We start from the raw sequence: 16108 nt of genomic DNA, 5'->3' as shown, positions 1-16108 counted from the left end.
AGAGAGGGGAGAACAGAGAGAGAGAGAGAGAGAGAGGGGAGAACAGAGAGAGAGAGAGAGAGGGGAGAACAGAGAGAGAGAGAGAGAGGGGAGAACAGAGAGAGAGAGAGGGGAGAACAGAGAGAGAGAGAGAGAGAGAGAGAGAGGGGGGAGAACAGAGAGAGAGAGAGAGAGAGAGGGGAGAACAGAGAGAGAGAGAGAGAGAGAGAGAGGGGGAGAACAGAGAGAGAGAGGGGGGAGAACAGAGAGAGAGAGGGGGGAGAACAGAGAGAGAGAGAGGGGAGAACAGAGAGAGAGAGAGAGGGGAGAACAGAGAGAGAGAGAGGGGAGAACAGAGAGAGAGAGAGACGGAGGGGAGGGAGAACAAAGAGAGAGAGGGGGGGGTGGGAGAACAAAGAGAGAGAGGGGGGGTGGGAGAACAGAGAGAGAGAGGGGGGGTGGGAGAACAGAGAGAGAGAGAGACGGAGGGGAGGGAGAACAGAGAGAGAGAGAGACGGAGGGGAGGGAGAACAGAGAGAGAGAGGAGGGGAGAACAGAGAGGGGGTGCGGCACCAGAGATTGGGGGGGGGGGGGAGCGGGGGAGAGGGAGGGGGGTGCGTGACAGAGGGAGAGCGAGAGGGACGGGGGTGGGGGGGGGGAGAGCGAGAGGGAGGGGACGAGAGGCTGAGTGAGGGGCGAGAGTGAGAGGTGGGGCCACAGAGAGAGAGAGCTCCCGAAGTCGGACTCCAGGGCAGGGGGTGGGGGCGGTGTGGTGCGGAAGATCGTACCAACATCATCCCAGCGGCGGCAGCGGCGAGGCACCGTGGCAGCCCTCCCGCCACTCGGTGATGGGCCCCGACCTTGAATATTTAAATAAAGGAGATGAATACATTTAAATAACATTGACCCTGATTTTACTGGCTGCCCGGGATTTTCCATGCAGTGGCTGGCACCCACGCGCCTTCACTTTCCTATCCAGGGAAAGCTGGTGCCACTGAGGTGCGGACAGGGGAATTTAGGATTTTTAGTGTAGTTGGGGTGGGGGGGAGAATGGGGTCAAATCTGCACTTCTAGTATGGGGTGGGGGAGGGGTACCATTTTGTTTGCAATGTACTGGGTAGGGGTTTAATTGTGCAATTTTTGTGGCAGGTCTGGCTGCGCAAAAGGCAGCTGTCGCCATTGCCGGCATCACAGATCCCACCCCTACCACGTGGTGGGGTGGGGACATATTACAATGAGCTGCCGTGCGCTAAATCGCGGCAGCATGGCGGTGCTGTGGGCCGCCATTCTTTTTTGCAGTGGTGGGAACGTAAAATCCAGCCCAGTGACTAACCATTTTATAGCTGAATAATACATGCAATAACTAGCGCTCAACTTTTTGCAGAAAAGCCTTTTGTTAAAAATTATCTTGTCAGAGCTGAATTGGAATTCACAGCGATAGACTGAGATATAGACATAAGTGAATTTATTGATTTTATTGGAGGAACTGAAGGGCGCTCTTTATTTGTAATTTTGTTTATCTATTTTTGACACTAGCTTTAGTGAGTAAATGACATTTTGTCCATGAGAGATGCTGTTGTTTCTGTATTTTAGAATTCAGGACCGAGTTTAACAGCCTGTCAAGATGAATGAACTAGTCTTGGCTATCTTTTTTTTTATTCGTTCATGGATATGGGCGTCGCTGGCTAGGACAGCATTTATTGCCCATCCCTAATTGAGAAGATGATGGTGAGCTGCCTTCTTGAACTTCTGTAGTCCTTGTGGTGTAGGTACACCCACAGTGCTGTTAGGAACTAAGTTTCAAGATTTTGACCCAGTGACAGTGAAGGAACGGCAGGATGGTGTGTGGCTTGGAGTGTTCCCTTGCATCTGCTGCTCTTGTCCTTTTCAAGTGCAATGATCAGTACAAACTTTAGAGTTATAAATACTTCCTACAATGATTCATATTTAATCACAAAATACTGTTACACTTTTGTAAAATTGTTAAAAGCAACTAATGTTTCAATATTAACCCTTTCCATACAATTTGGCCAGAGGATTTCTATTGTAATATGCATTCCTGAGATTCTTGGGTTTGAACAGGCTCAACTCTTCACAAACTGCAGACTCCAGGCACACCTTGACTGTCTGAATCAGTCATTGGCATGCTTCAAACTCACATCTGCATTTCTACAGATACAGACTCCTTGCCATCATACACATGCAATGCACAGTATGATAACAACTTAGTTACTCAGTTAGGGTTCCGGGGCATGTTCTGATTTTGTGCAGGGCTCAGTAGAGTTTCAGCCTGCCAGTTCTACCGTCAGAATCTTAACCACAAACAATTTTGCATTCAGTATGGGTTTGGAAGGTGCTAAGGAGCCTTGGTGAGTTACTGCAGTGCATCATGTAGATAGTACAAACTGCTGCCACTGCACATCAGTGAAGATGTGAATGTTGAAGAATGTTGAACAGACTGAATGTTGAAGGTGGTGATGGGGTGTCAATCAAGCGGGCTGCTTTGTCCTGGATGGTGTCGTGCTTCTGGAGCTGTGCCCATCCAGGAAAGTGGAGAGTATTCCATCACACTCCTGACCTTGTGCCTTGTAGATGGTGGACAGGCTTTGGGGTGTCAGGAAGTGAGTTACTCACTGCAGAATTCCCAGTGGCTCTTGTAGCCACAGTATTTATAAAGCTGGTCCAGTTCAGCTTCTGGTCAATGGTAACCCCCAGGATGATGTTAGTGGGGATTCAGTGATGGTAATGCCATTGAACATTAAGGGGCGATGATTAGATTCTCTCTTGTTTGAGATGGTCATTGCCTGGCACTTGTGTGGCGTGACTGTTACTTGCCACTTATCAGCCCAAGCCTCGATGTTGTCCAGGTCCTGCTGCATCTAGACACGGGCTGCTTCATTATCTGAGGAGTCGTGAATGGTGCTGAACATTGTGCAATTATCAGCGAACATCCCCACTTCTGACCTTATGATGGAGGGAAGGTCATTGATAAAGCAGCTGAAAATGGTTGGGTCTAGGATACTACCCTGAGGAACTCTTGCAGTGATGGCCTGGGAGTGAGATGATTGACCTCCAACAACTACAACCATCTTCCTTTGTGCAAGGTATGACTCCAACCAGCAGAGCGTTTTTCCCCCGATTCCCATTGACTCCAGTTTTGCTAGGGCTCCTTGATGCCATACTCGGTCAAATGCTGCCTTGATGTCAAGGGCAGTCACTCTCACCTCACCTCTTGAGTTCAGCTCTTTTGTCTATGTTTGGATAAAGGCTGTCATGAGGTTAGGAGCTAAGTGGCTCTGGCGGAACCCAAACTGAGCGTCAGTGAGCAGGTGATTGCTGAGCAAGTGCCACTTGATCGCACTGTCGACTACACCTTCCAACACTTTGCTGATGATCGAGAGTAGACTAATAGGGCAGTAATTGGCCGAGTTGGATTTGTCCTGCTTTTTGTGTACAGGACGTACTTGAGCAATTTTCCACATTGCAGGGTAGATGCCAGTGTTGTAGTTGTACTGGAACAGTTTGGCTTGGGGTGCGACTAGTTCTGGAGCACAAGTCTTCAGGACTATTGTTGGAATGTTGTCAGGGCCCATAGCCTTTGCAGTATCCAGTGCCTTCAGTCATTTCTTGCTATCATATGATGTGAATTGGTTGGCTGAAGACTGGCATCTGTGATGCCGGGGACCTCCGGAGGAGGCCGACATGGATCATCCACTTGGCACTTCTGGCTGAAGGTGGATGCCAATGCTTCAGCCTTCTCTTTTGCACTGATGTGCTGGGTTCCCCCATCATTGAGGATGGGGATATTTGTGGAGCCTCCTCTTCCTGTTAGTTGTTTGGTTTTACATTACCATTCACGACTGTATGTGGCAGGACTGCAGAGTTTAGATCTGATCCCTTGGGTGTGGGATCGCTTAGCTCTGTCCATCACATGCTACTTCAGTTGTTTGGCATGCAAGTAGTCCTGTGTTGTGGCTTCACCAGGTTGACACCTCATTTTTAGGTATTCATTCACCTCATTCAATGTGGACATAATGAGAGTTCAGAGCCAACATGTACCCGTTAAGGTGAAGGGTAGGTCCAACAAGTCCAGGGAACCCTGGATGTCGAGGGATATAGAGGATTGGATAAGGGGAAAAAAAGGAGGCTTATGGCAGATTCAGAGTGCTGAAAACAGCGGAGGCACTAGAGGAGTATAGAAAGTGTAGGGGAGTACCTAAAAAAGTAATTAGGAGAGCGAAGAGTGGAAATGAAAAAACAATGGCGGGCAAGATAAAGGAAAATCCTAAGGTGTTTTATAAGTATATTAAGGACAAGAGGATAACCAGGGAAAGAGTAGGGCCCATTTGGGACCAAAGTGGCAATCTGTGTGTGGAGCCGGAGGACATAGGTGAGGTTTTAAATGATTACTTTTCATCTGTGTTCACTATGGAGAATGACTATGTAGGTGTAGAGATCAGGGAGGGGGATTGGGATATACTTGAACATATTAGCATTGAAAGGGAGGAAGTATTAGCTGTTTTAGCGGGCTTAAAAGTGGATAAATCCCCAGGCCCAGATGAGATGTATCCCAGGCTGCTATGTGAGGCAAGGGAGGAGATTGCAGGGGCACTGAGACAAATTTTCAAATCCTCTCTGGCCACAGGAGAGGTACCAGAGGATTGCAGGACAGCGAATGTGGTACCACTATTCAAGATGGGTATCAAAGATAAACCAGGTAATTACAGGCCAGTGACTCTAACATCAGTGGTCGGAAAACTATTGGAAACAATTCTGAGGGACAGGATTAATCCCCACTTGGAGAGGCAGGGATTAATCAGGGATAGTCAGCATGGCTTTGTCAGGGGGAGATCGTGTCTAACTAACTTTGAAATTTTCGAGGCAGTGACTAGATGTGTAGATGAGGGTAAAGCAGTTGATGTTGTCTACATGGACTTCAGTAAGGCTTTTGATAAGGTCCTGCATGGGAGATTGGTTAAGAAGGTAAGAGCCCATGGGATCCAGGGCAATTTGGCAATTTGAATCCAAAATTGGCTTAGTGGCAGGAGGCAGAGGGTAATGGTAGAGGGTCATTTTTGCGAGTGGAAGCCTGTGACCAGTGGTGTACCACAGAGATTGGTGCTGGGACCCTTGCTGTTTGTAGTGTACATTAATGATTTAGATGTGAATACAGGAGGTATGATTAGTAAGTTCGCAGATGACACGAAAATTGGTGGTGTTGTAAATAGTGAGGAGGAAAGCCTTAGATTACAGGACGATATAGATGGGCTGGTAAGATGGGCGGAGCTGTGGCAAATGGAATTTATTCCTGAGAATTGTGAGGTGATGCATTTTGGGAGGACTAAGGCAAGGGAATATACAGTGGATGGTAGGACCCTTGGAAGTACAGAGGGTCAGAGGGACCTTGGTGTACTTGTCCACAGATCATTGAAGGCAGCAGCACAGGTAGATAAGGTGGTTAGGAAGGCGTGTGGGATACATGCCTTTATTAGCCGAGGCATAGAATATAAGAGCAGGGAAGTTATGTTGGAGCTGTATAAAACGCTAGTTAGGCCACAGCTGGAGTATTGTGTACAGTTCTGGTCACCACACTATAGGAAGGATGTGATTGCACTGGAGAGGGTGCAGAGGAGATTCACCAGAATGTGCCTGGGCTGGAGCATTTCGGCTATGAAAAGAGACTGTAAAGGCTAGGGTTGTTTTCCTTAGAGCAGAGAAGGCTGAGGGGAGATATGATTGAGGTATACAAAATTATGAGGGGCATTGATAGGTTAAATAGGAAGAAACTTTTTCCCTTAGCGAAGGTGTCAATAACCAGGGGACATAGATTTAAGCTGAGGGGCAGGAGGTTTAGCGGGGATTTGAGGAACATTTTTTTCACCCAGAGGGTGGTTGGAATCTGGAACACACTGCCTGAAGGGGTGGTAGAGGCAGGAACCCTCACAGCATTTAAGAAGTATTTAGATGAGCACATGAAACACCATAACATACAAGGCTATGGGCCAAGTGCTGGAAAATGGGATTAGAATAGTTAGGTGCTTGATGGCCGGCACAGACACAATGGGCCGAAGGTCCTGTTTCTGTGCTGTATGACTCTATGCTCCTGACATGCCCTTCTGCACTTTTCTTTGAACCAGGGTTGGTCCACCGGCTTGATGGTAATGGTAGAGTGGGGGAAATGCTGGGCCATGAGGTTACAGATTGTGGTTGAATACAATTCTGCTGCTGCTCATGGCCCACAGTGCCTCATGGACGCCTAGTTTTGAGTTGCTAGATCTGTTCAAAATTTATCCCATTTGGCACAGTGGTAGTACCACATAACACAATGATGGGTACCCTCAATGTGAAGACGGAACTTCGTCTCCACAAGGACCATGCGGTGGACACTTCTACCAATAATGTCATGGACAGATGCATCTGCAGGTAAATTGGTGAGGACGAGATCAAGTAGGTTTTTCCCTCTTGTTGGCTCCCTCACCACCTGCTGCAGTCCTAGTGTAGCAGTTATGTCCTTTAGGACTCTCCCAGCTTGGTCAGTAGTGGTGCTGTCAAGCCACTCTTGGTGATGGACATTGAAGTCCCCCTCCCAGAGTACATTCTGTGTCCTTGCTACCTTCAGTGCTTCCTCCAGTTGGTGCTTAACATGGAGAGGCACTGATTCATCAGCCAAGGGGGAGTGGTAGGTGGTAATCAGCAGGAGGTTTCCTTGCCCATGTTTGACCTGATGTCATGAGACTTCATGGGGTCCACAGTCAATGTTGAGGACTCCCAGGGTAACCCCCTCCCAACTGTTAGTAAGGAGAACTTTGCAGGGCCAACAGGACTGGGTTTGCCATTGTCATTTCCAGTGCCTAGGTCGATGCCAGGTGGTCTGTCCGGTTTCATTCCTTTTCTTAGACTTTGTAGTGGCTTGATGCAACTGAGTGACTTGCTAGGCCATTTCAGAGGGTATTTAAGAGTCAACCACATTGCTGAGAGTAGAGTAAAGAGTCATTGACTCCTCCCTTGAGGGTTTTGACTGCCAAGCTGTCTGTCACCAAGGGCTCCAAATATAAGGGCCATGATATTTACCAAGATGAAATCTCAAAACGGAGTAGAGATATGCTTGCTCCAGGGCATGTTTGAACTTTGCCAGGTTTTCCACCCAACAGCCAACCTGATTGACAGGCTGTCTGCTTGCCTATTCGGCAAGAAAATCTTCAGGTGGGTTTAGTAATTGAGAGGGGGGAGCGGTGAAGAGATCACAGGGAATAGGGGTGGGTGGGGTCAGACAGATTGCGAGGAGGGATTTACAAGGTTAGCTATTTAGGCCTGGAAGAAACACTCCTGCTCTTTGTGGCCCACAAGCAATGCTGTAAAAGCACTAAACTTATGGCTCCAGCTCTTAGCACCTACTTTTACCTGGCGGGATTTCTGAGGCCCAGGAAGCTGCCGATGGCAGTTAAGAATTGAAACCTTGTTTTAACGGAGCACACAACCACCTAAGAGTGGATTGGTCGACTGCCTGTTGTCACACCTCCGTTACAACCAGACGTGGGTAGGTTGTGGGTGGATTTCAAATTTTTAACATTTTAACTTTCCACCCAACCTGAACCTATCTGTTTTTGGGGTTAAAATTACTTCCAACATGTCATTCACTAAACCCAAGTAGACAGTCATCAACAATGAATGAAAACCATTCTTGCTGGCAGCCTAAGATGTTTGTCGCTACTCGGTCATTTTAACTGACTGACCTCGGGTTTCCCCATTGTCTCAAACCTATAGAAACTTTTACAAGTAAACAGTCTCATATGGTGAACATGATGGCTAATTAACAATTCAACAGCCAGGTTCATCAACCTACTTTCACGTCTACTGTTAATGTTAAGTCAAAAAAATTGTACTTAACATTATAAGAAATGTTATAAATTTAAACAAATTCTGTTCAATTAAAACCCAAAAGGCTACCATAGGTGAGCAAGACCTTCTGCCTCCCAAAACAGATATTTGTAACAACTTTATTCTGATTTTCATTTAAATTAAGCTAAGCCTATAGAATAATCATCAACTATTAATTAATGGAATTAAATTCAAAGAATGGGCTTACCTAGAACAAAGCCACAATACCCAAAGTCTTTTTTTTTACTTAAATTACTTTTTTTTGCTGTCTAGTTGTGCTTCATCCCAAGGTGAATTTTTTGAATATAGTTACAATTCTAATAGTCTTCATCTCAATCAAGATTTGTTTTTAAAGATGTTACCATTCTCCTGTCCTCATTTCTTGTGCAAATATGTAGTAATCACTTGATCTGCTTGTCAGATTGCTCCATTAGAATGTAATATATTGTATGGGCCTTCCAAGTGTGCATTGTTTCCTCATCTTCGTAGTATACTTTGGGCCACATTTAGTCCTTTTAACATTTTTACAGCATTTAGATATTGTTCTCAATGGCAAATCAAAAATAGTTATTAATAACAGGAATCAAACTTGAATGGAGTTCCAGTCTGGCTGTTTTTGTCTAAAATATTAAAATTACACTGCTGTATCTTGTTTTGTGACAGTTCTCTTTTTTTGAACCATTTAATATAAGAAATCATTCAAGCGTACCTGAAACTGAGAGTCTCCTGAAGAATAGGGAATTTCATTGGAAAAAGCTAAAGTTTGTAGTCCGCACAAGTAGTACTTTCCAGTCTGTATGTATTTACTGGTGAGGAATTAATGAAAGCATGTCCAGAAGTGTTGGTATAAAATGCTGTCTTGTAGCTTTCTTGCCTCTAATTCATGTTCATCAAAGCTGCCTTTTTTAACTTTTTTAAGGTAATAAATCCCAACTAGCAGCAAACAAATGCTGATCAGCAGAAAAAAAAATTGTATTTGCACTTTTCTAAATTTGCAGAAGCCACCTCCAAAACGTGCTCGGAAATCAAGTGAAGAGGAGGAAGAGGAAAGTGGCTCCAACTCGCTAGAGGAGAATTCTGAAGCAAGTTCTTCAGAATCTGAGAAAAATAGTGATCAAGTGAGTGTAAACATAGTAAATGCTGATTTACTGAAGAGAAAAATAATAAAATGATTATTTACTCTTTTTCCACCGCTGTGCAATTTTTGTAGTATGATCAATCGACAGTCGTCTTCTCCTCACCACCCCCACTACTCCCCCTTCAACCATTTCTCAATCTGAAGTAGAAATAGAGGACTTTCCTGATGGCTCACAGAGTTTATCTAGTGAGTAGCTAAGCTATACAGGCCAGAAACATCCCAGATTTGTCCCAGTTTGTGGAGAATTAGTTGACTGCTACTGAGATGGTACTTGGATCACTATAACTGAGCTTGATGCTTCTAAGTTGGTGAGCGAGGATCTACCCACTTTGATTGCTTTTTAGTGGCCTCTGCGAAAATGGCAAAAAATGTAACTGTAAAGACACTCATTACTGTTTATAAGTAAGTACTCTGTTATTGTGATGAAAGTACAGCTGCACAGGGCAGTCAACATTAAATCTGTTTGATTTGTTTCACATTTTGTCTTTTAGGAATTCACGCTAGAAAAGAAAGTAATTTCCAGAACACCTCGGCGAGGGCCGGTAGCTGGAAGGAAGAAAAAGGTAATCAGTGCTTTCAACTTGATGACTGAGTTGCTCTGTTAGTGTCTGGGTAGGGCAGGATAACTGAGCACTCTCTTAATAGAAGATGGGAATATGGCTGATTGATTAATGACTGAAAGATGTTTTCTTTTTTAGGTGCAATGTATCAATGCCAAGTCCTAGTCTTTATGTAGAAGTTCCTCGGGAGTATAAAATAAAGGAGTCTATTTATTTGCCATTTAACCAACTATATATCTGTACACCAGTATACGCAAAAGTTTTTGCTTTTAGGATGGAGCTTGAGAAGCCTGTGTGAATTTATATTATGAGATAATGAAAGTGTTGATAAAGGATAGGGTAATATTGCTTTGGTAAACAGGCTTGATGATGGATAAGATGTGGGATTTGAAGCTCCCAAACAAGGCACCAATATTGTGCATTAATTTTCTTATGTAGGTGCATAAGTAGTGGACAAATGTACTCTAATTTCCACTTCAGAAATCCAGCAACTAACTTAATTAAATGGACACTAAAATAAAAGTAAAATGCTGTGGATGCTGGAAATCTGAAATAAAAACAAAGTACTGGAAATACTCAGCAGGTCTAGCAGCATCTGTGGAGGGAGAAACAGAGTTGGCGTTTCAGGTCTGTGACTTTTCATCAGAACTGGCAAAGATTAGAAATGTAATGGGCTTTGAGCAAGTGAAAGGGGGGAGGGGAAGAAGAAGAACAAAAGGGAAAGTCTGTGATAGGGTGGAGGGCAGCAGAGATTAAATGACAAAGATGTCATGGAACAAAAGGCAAAGGGAGTGCTAATAATTGTAAAAGACAAAGCATTTGTCCAGAAGGAATGTTAATGGCAGAACAATGAACAGCTCTATCCAAAAACTAAAACATGAAAAACACGTTTTAAGACTGGCACATGGTTTTTAAAAAAATCAAAAATGGCAGTCATGGTCTGAAATTGTCGAATTCCATATCGAGTCCAGATGGCTGTAGCATGCAGAATTGGAAGATGAGGTGCTGTTCCTCGAGCTTGTGTTGAGCTTCACTGGAACACTGCAGCAGGTCGAGGACAGAAATGTGGGCATGAGAGCAGGGGGGTGAATTAAAATAGCAAGCAACTGGAAGCTCGGGGGTCACACTTGTGGACTGAGCGGAAGTGTTCCGCAAAGCCGTCACCCAGTCTGTGTTTGGTCTCCCCAATGTAGAGGTGACTGCATTGTGAGCAGAGAATACAGTATAATAAATTGAAAGAAGTACAAGTAAATTGCTGCTTCACCTGGAAGGAGTGTTTAAGGCTTTGGATGGTGAGGAGAGAGGAGGTAAAGGGGCAAGTGTTATACTTCCTGCAATTGCAAGAGAAGGTGCTGTGGGAAGGGGATGAGGTATCGGGGTGATGGAGGAGCGAACTGGGGTGTCGCGGAGGGAACGGTCCCTTCAGAATGCTGAATGTTTGGTGGTGGCATCAAGCTGGAGGTGGCGGAAATGGCAGAGGATGATCCTTTGGATGGGGAGCTAGTGGGGTGGAAAGTGAGGACAAGGGGAACCCTGTCATTGTTCTGATAGGGAGGGGAAGGGGTGAGGGCATGCCGTCAAAGCTCTAATTGTCCTAGCATCCACTGGCTTTTGGAGGGTGGGGAGGGAAGGGAGAGAAGAGTTCCATATTTCTACTACCCTTTGTGTAAAGAAGTGTTTCCTGATTTTACCTCTGAATGGCCTAGCTCTAATTTTATGATTATGCCCCCTTTTCTTGAATCCTGCACAAGAGAAAATAGTTTCTCTGTATCTACCATATCGAATTTTTTTAATATTTCAAACACTTCAATCTGATCATCCCTCAATCTCCTATATTCGGGGAATGCAAGACAGATTTGTGCAACTTACCTTCATAATTTAATCCTACAAGTCCTGTATCATTCTGGTGAATCCGCGCTGCATCTGCTGCAAAGCCAATTTATCCTTCCTGAGGTGTGGTGCTCAAAACTGAATGCAATACACCAGATGGGGTCTGACTAAGGTTCTACAAAATTGAAGCATGACTTCTTTTCCATGGTATTCCAACCCCCTTCAGATAAAAAAAAAACAACATTCCTTTAGGCTTTTGATTGCTTTTTGTACCCGTCTACTGGCTTTTAATGATTTGTGTACTTGGACTCCCAAATCCCTCTTCCTCTACAGTCCCTAGATTCTCTCTATTTAGAAAATACTCTGATTTGTCTTTTTTAGGTCCAAAGTGGATGGCCTCACGCTTGCCCTCATTGAACTTCATTTGCTAACGTTTTATCCACTCACTTAATCTGTCTATTTCCCTTTGCTACTTACTGTCCCTCCTAACTTAGTGACATCTGGAAACTTGGATACACAGCTCTTTATTACTTCATCCAGGTCATGAACAAATGTGGTGAAAAGTTGAGGCCCCAGAACAGATCACTGGGGAACACCATTTACCTCATTCCACCAATCAGAGTACCTGCCTATTATCCCCACTCTGTTTCCTACATCCTAGTGAATTTCCAATTGAAATCAAAAGGCTGCTTCCAATTCCCAGCACTCTCAGTTTTGCTAATCTCTTGTGTGCAACCTTGACGAATACCTTCTGGAAATCCACTTGCATCTGTCTTTAAAGGGTCAGCATCTCCTTTAGCCACTGTCTTATGTCTTTTTTTAATAAATATATTAAGAGTAACAGAGAAAGTAGACAAGGGTAATGTAGTAGTTGTTATATACTTAGCTGTAATATAAAGCATCAGATCTAAGCTCTTCAGTCCTGCACCCTCCAGTTGTGAATGGTGGTGGACAATTTAAAAAAATTAACTGGAGGAGGTGGCTGTACAAATATCCTTATCCTCAATGATGGGGGAGCCCAGCACATCAGTGCAAAAGATAAGGCTGAAGCATTTGCAACAGTCTTCAGCCAGAAGTGCCAAGCGGATGATCCATCTCTGCCTTCTCCTGAAGTCCCCAACATCACAGATGCCAGTCTTCAGCCAATTCGATTCACTCCAGGTGATATCAAGAAACGACTGAAGGCATTGGATACTGTAAAGGCTATGGGCCCAGACAACATTCCGACAATAGTACTGAAAACGTGCTCCAGAATTGCCGCGCCCCTAGCCAAACTGTTGCAGTACAGCTACAACACTAGCATCTACCCGGCAATGTGGAAAATTGCTCAGCTATGCCCTGTACATAAAAAGCAGGACAAATCTAACCCGGCCAATTACCATCCCATAAGTCTACTTTCGATCATCAGTAAAGTGATGGAAGGTATCGTCGACAGTGGTATCAAGTGGCACTTGCTTAGCAGTAGCCTGCTCAGTGACGCTCAGTTTGGGTTCCACCAGGGTCACTCAGCTCCTGACCTCGTTACAACCTTGGTTCAAACATGGACAAAAGAGGTGAGGTGAGAGTGACTGCCCTTGACATCAAGGCAGCATTTGACCGAGTATGGTATCAAGGAGCCCTAGCAAAACTGGAATCGGTGGGGGGGGAAAACTCTCCGCTGGTTGGAGTCATACCTAGCACAAAGGAAGATGGTTGTGGTTGTTGGAGGTCAATCATCTGAGCTCCAGGACATCACTGCAGGAGTTCCTCAGGGTGTTGTTTTAGGCCCAACCATCTTCAGCTGCTTCATCAATGATCTTCCTTCAATCATAAGGTCAGAAGTGGGGATGTTCGCTGATGATTGCACAATGTTCACCATTCGTGACTCCTCAGATACTGAAGCAGTCTGTGTAGAAATGCAGTGAGAACTGACCAAAATACAGGCTTGGGCTGATAAGTGGCAAATAACATTCACACTACAGAAGTGCCAGGCAATGACTATCTCAAACAAGAGAGAATCTAACCATTTCCCAGTGACATTTAATGGCATTACGATCGCTGAATTCCCCCACTATCAACATCCTGGGGGTTATCCTTGACCAGAAACTGAACTGCAGTAGCCATATAAATACCATGGCTACAAGAGCAGGTCAGAGACTAAGAACTCTGCGGCGAGTAACTCGCCTCTTGACTCCCCAAAGTTTGTCCACCATCTACAGGGCACGAGTTAGGGGTGTGATTGAATACTCTCCACTTGCCTATATGGATGCAGCTCCAACAACACTCAAGAAGCTCGACATCATCTAGGACAAAGCAACCCTCTTGATTGGCATCCTATCCACAAACATTCACTCCCTTCGCCACCAATGCACAGTGGTAACAGTGTGTACCATTTACAAGATGCACTGGAGCAACGCACCAAGGCTCCTTTGACAGCACCTTCCAAACCCGTGATCTCTACCACCGAGAAGGACAAGGGCAGCAGATGCATGGGAACACCACCACCTGCAATTTCCCCTCCAAGCCACACACTATCCTGACTTGGAACTATATCGCCGGTCCTTCACTGTCGCTGGGTCAAAATCCTGGAATTCCCTTTCTAACAGCACAGTGGATGTACCTACCTCATGGAGTACAGCAGTTCAAGAAGGCAGCTCACCACCACTTTCTCAAGGGCGATTAGGAATGGGCAATAAATGCTGTACTAGCCAGCGACGCCCACATCCCTTGAACGAATAAAACAAAAAAAACATTCCAAAGGCCTTTGATAGAGTGCTGAATAAGGTCAGAGCATGCAGAGTTGTGTCAGGTCGCAAAATGGAAAGCTAGCTGGCTGCAAGGTAGAAACCAGACAGTAGGTGTAAAGGGTAGCTGTTCCGAGTGGCAGAAGGTAGGAAGTGGGGTCCCACAAGATCAGTGCTGCAACCACTGTTGTTCACAATTTATATTAGCGATTTAGACTTTGGAATCAAAAATAGAATTTCTAAATTTGCGAACGACGCCAAATTGGGAAGGATATTCAAAGCTGAGGAGGACTGCACAAATTACAAGAAGACATTAATTATCTTGCAAAATATAATTGGCAATTGAATTTCAACATAGATATGTGTGAAGTATTACAGTTTTGTAAGGAAAATAATGAGGCCACATATTAACTGGAAAATTAAAATTTAAATAGGTTAGAGGGGCAAAAGAATCTGGGAATACAAATACACAAATCACTAAATGCTGCGACATAGGTTAATAAGGCCTTAACAAAAGCAAACCAAACGCAAGGATTCATTTTCTAGAAGGATAGAATTGAAAGGTGGAGAAGTTATGCTAAACTTGTATGAACTTTGATTAGACTGGAGCACTGTGCATAGTTCTGGTCGCCATATTATGAAAAGGATGTAGAGGGACTGGAGCGAGTCCGGAAATTTTTTACGAGGGTGATGCCAGAACTGTGAGGTTATACTTACCGCAAAAGATTGAACAGACTGGTCTCTTTTCTCTTGAAAAGAAGGTATCTGAGGGGTGATGTAATAGAGGTCTTTAAAATTATGAAAAGGTTTGATAGAGTTGACAGAAAATGTTTCCACTTGTAAGGAAGAGTAAAACTAGAGGCCATCAATATAAGATTAGTCGCCAAGAAATCAAATAGGGAATTCAGAAGGAGCTTCTTTGTCCAGAGAGTGGTGAGAATGTGGAAGCCGCTACCGCAAGGAGTAGTTGAGGTCAATAGTATAGATGTGTTTAAGTGAAAACTGGATAAGCATAAGGGGGGAAAGGAATGGAGGGTTATGCTGATGGAGTTAGATGAAGAAGGATAGGAGCAGGCTCAAGTAGCCATTGTGCCAGCACCGGCTCTCCGAATGAGCAATTCACTTAGTGCCATTTCCCTGCCTCTCCCCCGTAACCCTGCACATTCTTCCTTTTCAGAATACAGTCTAATTGCCTTTTGAATGCTTCAGTTGAACCTGCCTCCGCCACACTCTCAGGCAGTGTATTTCAGATCCTAACCACTCGCTGCATGAAAAAGCTTTTCCTCAGGTCGCTCTTGCTTCTTCTTTCAATTACTTTAAATCTGTGCCCTATCATTCTCCAGTGAGTGGGAACAGTTTCTCCCTATCTACTCTGTCCAGACCCCTCATTTTGAATACCTCTATCAAGTCTCCTCTTAGCCTTCACTTCTCCAAGGAAAATAGTCCCAGCTTCTCCAATCTATCTTCTTAACTGAAGTTCCTCATCCCTGGAACCATTCTCGTGAGGGGGAAAACAGGAGCTGGGTCTGGTTTGGGGTTAGAAAACCACCTCCATTTGCAAACTGATTCATGTTCAGATTTCAAATGGATAAGCCCTTAATTGATATGGAGACAGGTTTCCTGTCCACTTAGAGCCAGTGGGACCAGAGATGAAGTGTGGGATTCACGTAGACACCCCACACCAGCCATCACTGAGGCTGCTGGTTGTCCTGAAGGAGAGATCTGCCTTTTGTGCCAAAGCCTTCCACTGCACCAGAGGGAAGTGCGATGTCATAGAGGAGTTGGACGCCTGGCATGAGGGGCAGGGAAGACTCTCGCTTCATCGATGCCGACCTGGATCAAATGCTGGAGGCTGTGAGGGAGAGGAGGGAAGTCCTTTTCCCAGAGGGTGTCAGGAGGAGGCCACCTTGTCGTGCAGCAGGGACACTCTGTTCGGCGTTATCCCCCTCCACCCCCTTTTCCTCTTTTACCTCCTGTTCCAGTGCCAACCCCAGATGCCC

General features: G+C 44.9%; 1 protein-coding gene across 3 annotated transcripts in view; it reads left to right on the top strand.

The window, feature by feature from the left end:
- hdgfl2 (HDGF like 2) overlaps positions 1-16108 on the top strand; it is a 104360-nt gene that overhangs the window by 58703 nt on the left and 29549 nt on the right. For 2 of the 3 annotated variants that reach the window (XM_068016539.1, XM_068016540.1), the window contains exons 5-6: positions 8856-8975; positions 9487-9558. In XM_068016539.1, coding sequence (XP_067872640.1) covers positions 8856-8975; positions 9487-9558 — 192 coding nt within the window. The remainder of the gene's footprint in view (positions 1-8855; positions 8976-9486; positions 9559-16108) is intronic. The other variant, XM_068016541.1, reaches the window with a different exon arrangement.

This window comes from Heterodontus francisci, chromosome 36 (assembly GCF_036365525.1).
Source record: "Heterodontus francisci isolate sHetFra1 chromosome 36, sHetFra1.hap1, whole genome shotgun sequence".
Classification (NCBI taxonomy): Eukaryota; Metazoa; Chordata; class Chondrichthyes; order Heterodontiformes; family Heterodontidae; genus Heterodontus; species Heterodontus francisci.
Note: the sequence above shows the minus strand (reverse complement) of the source record. Positions and strands in the feature narration are given on the sequence as shown.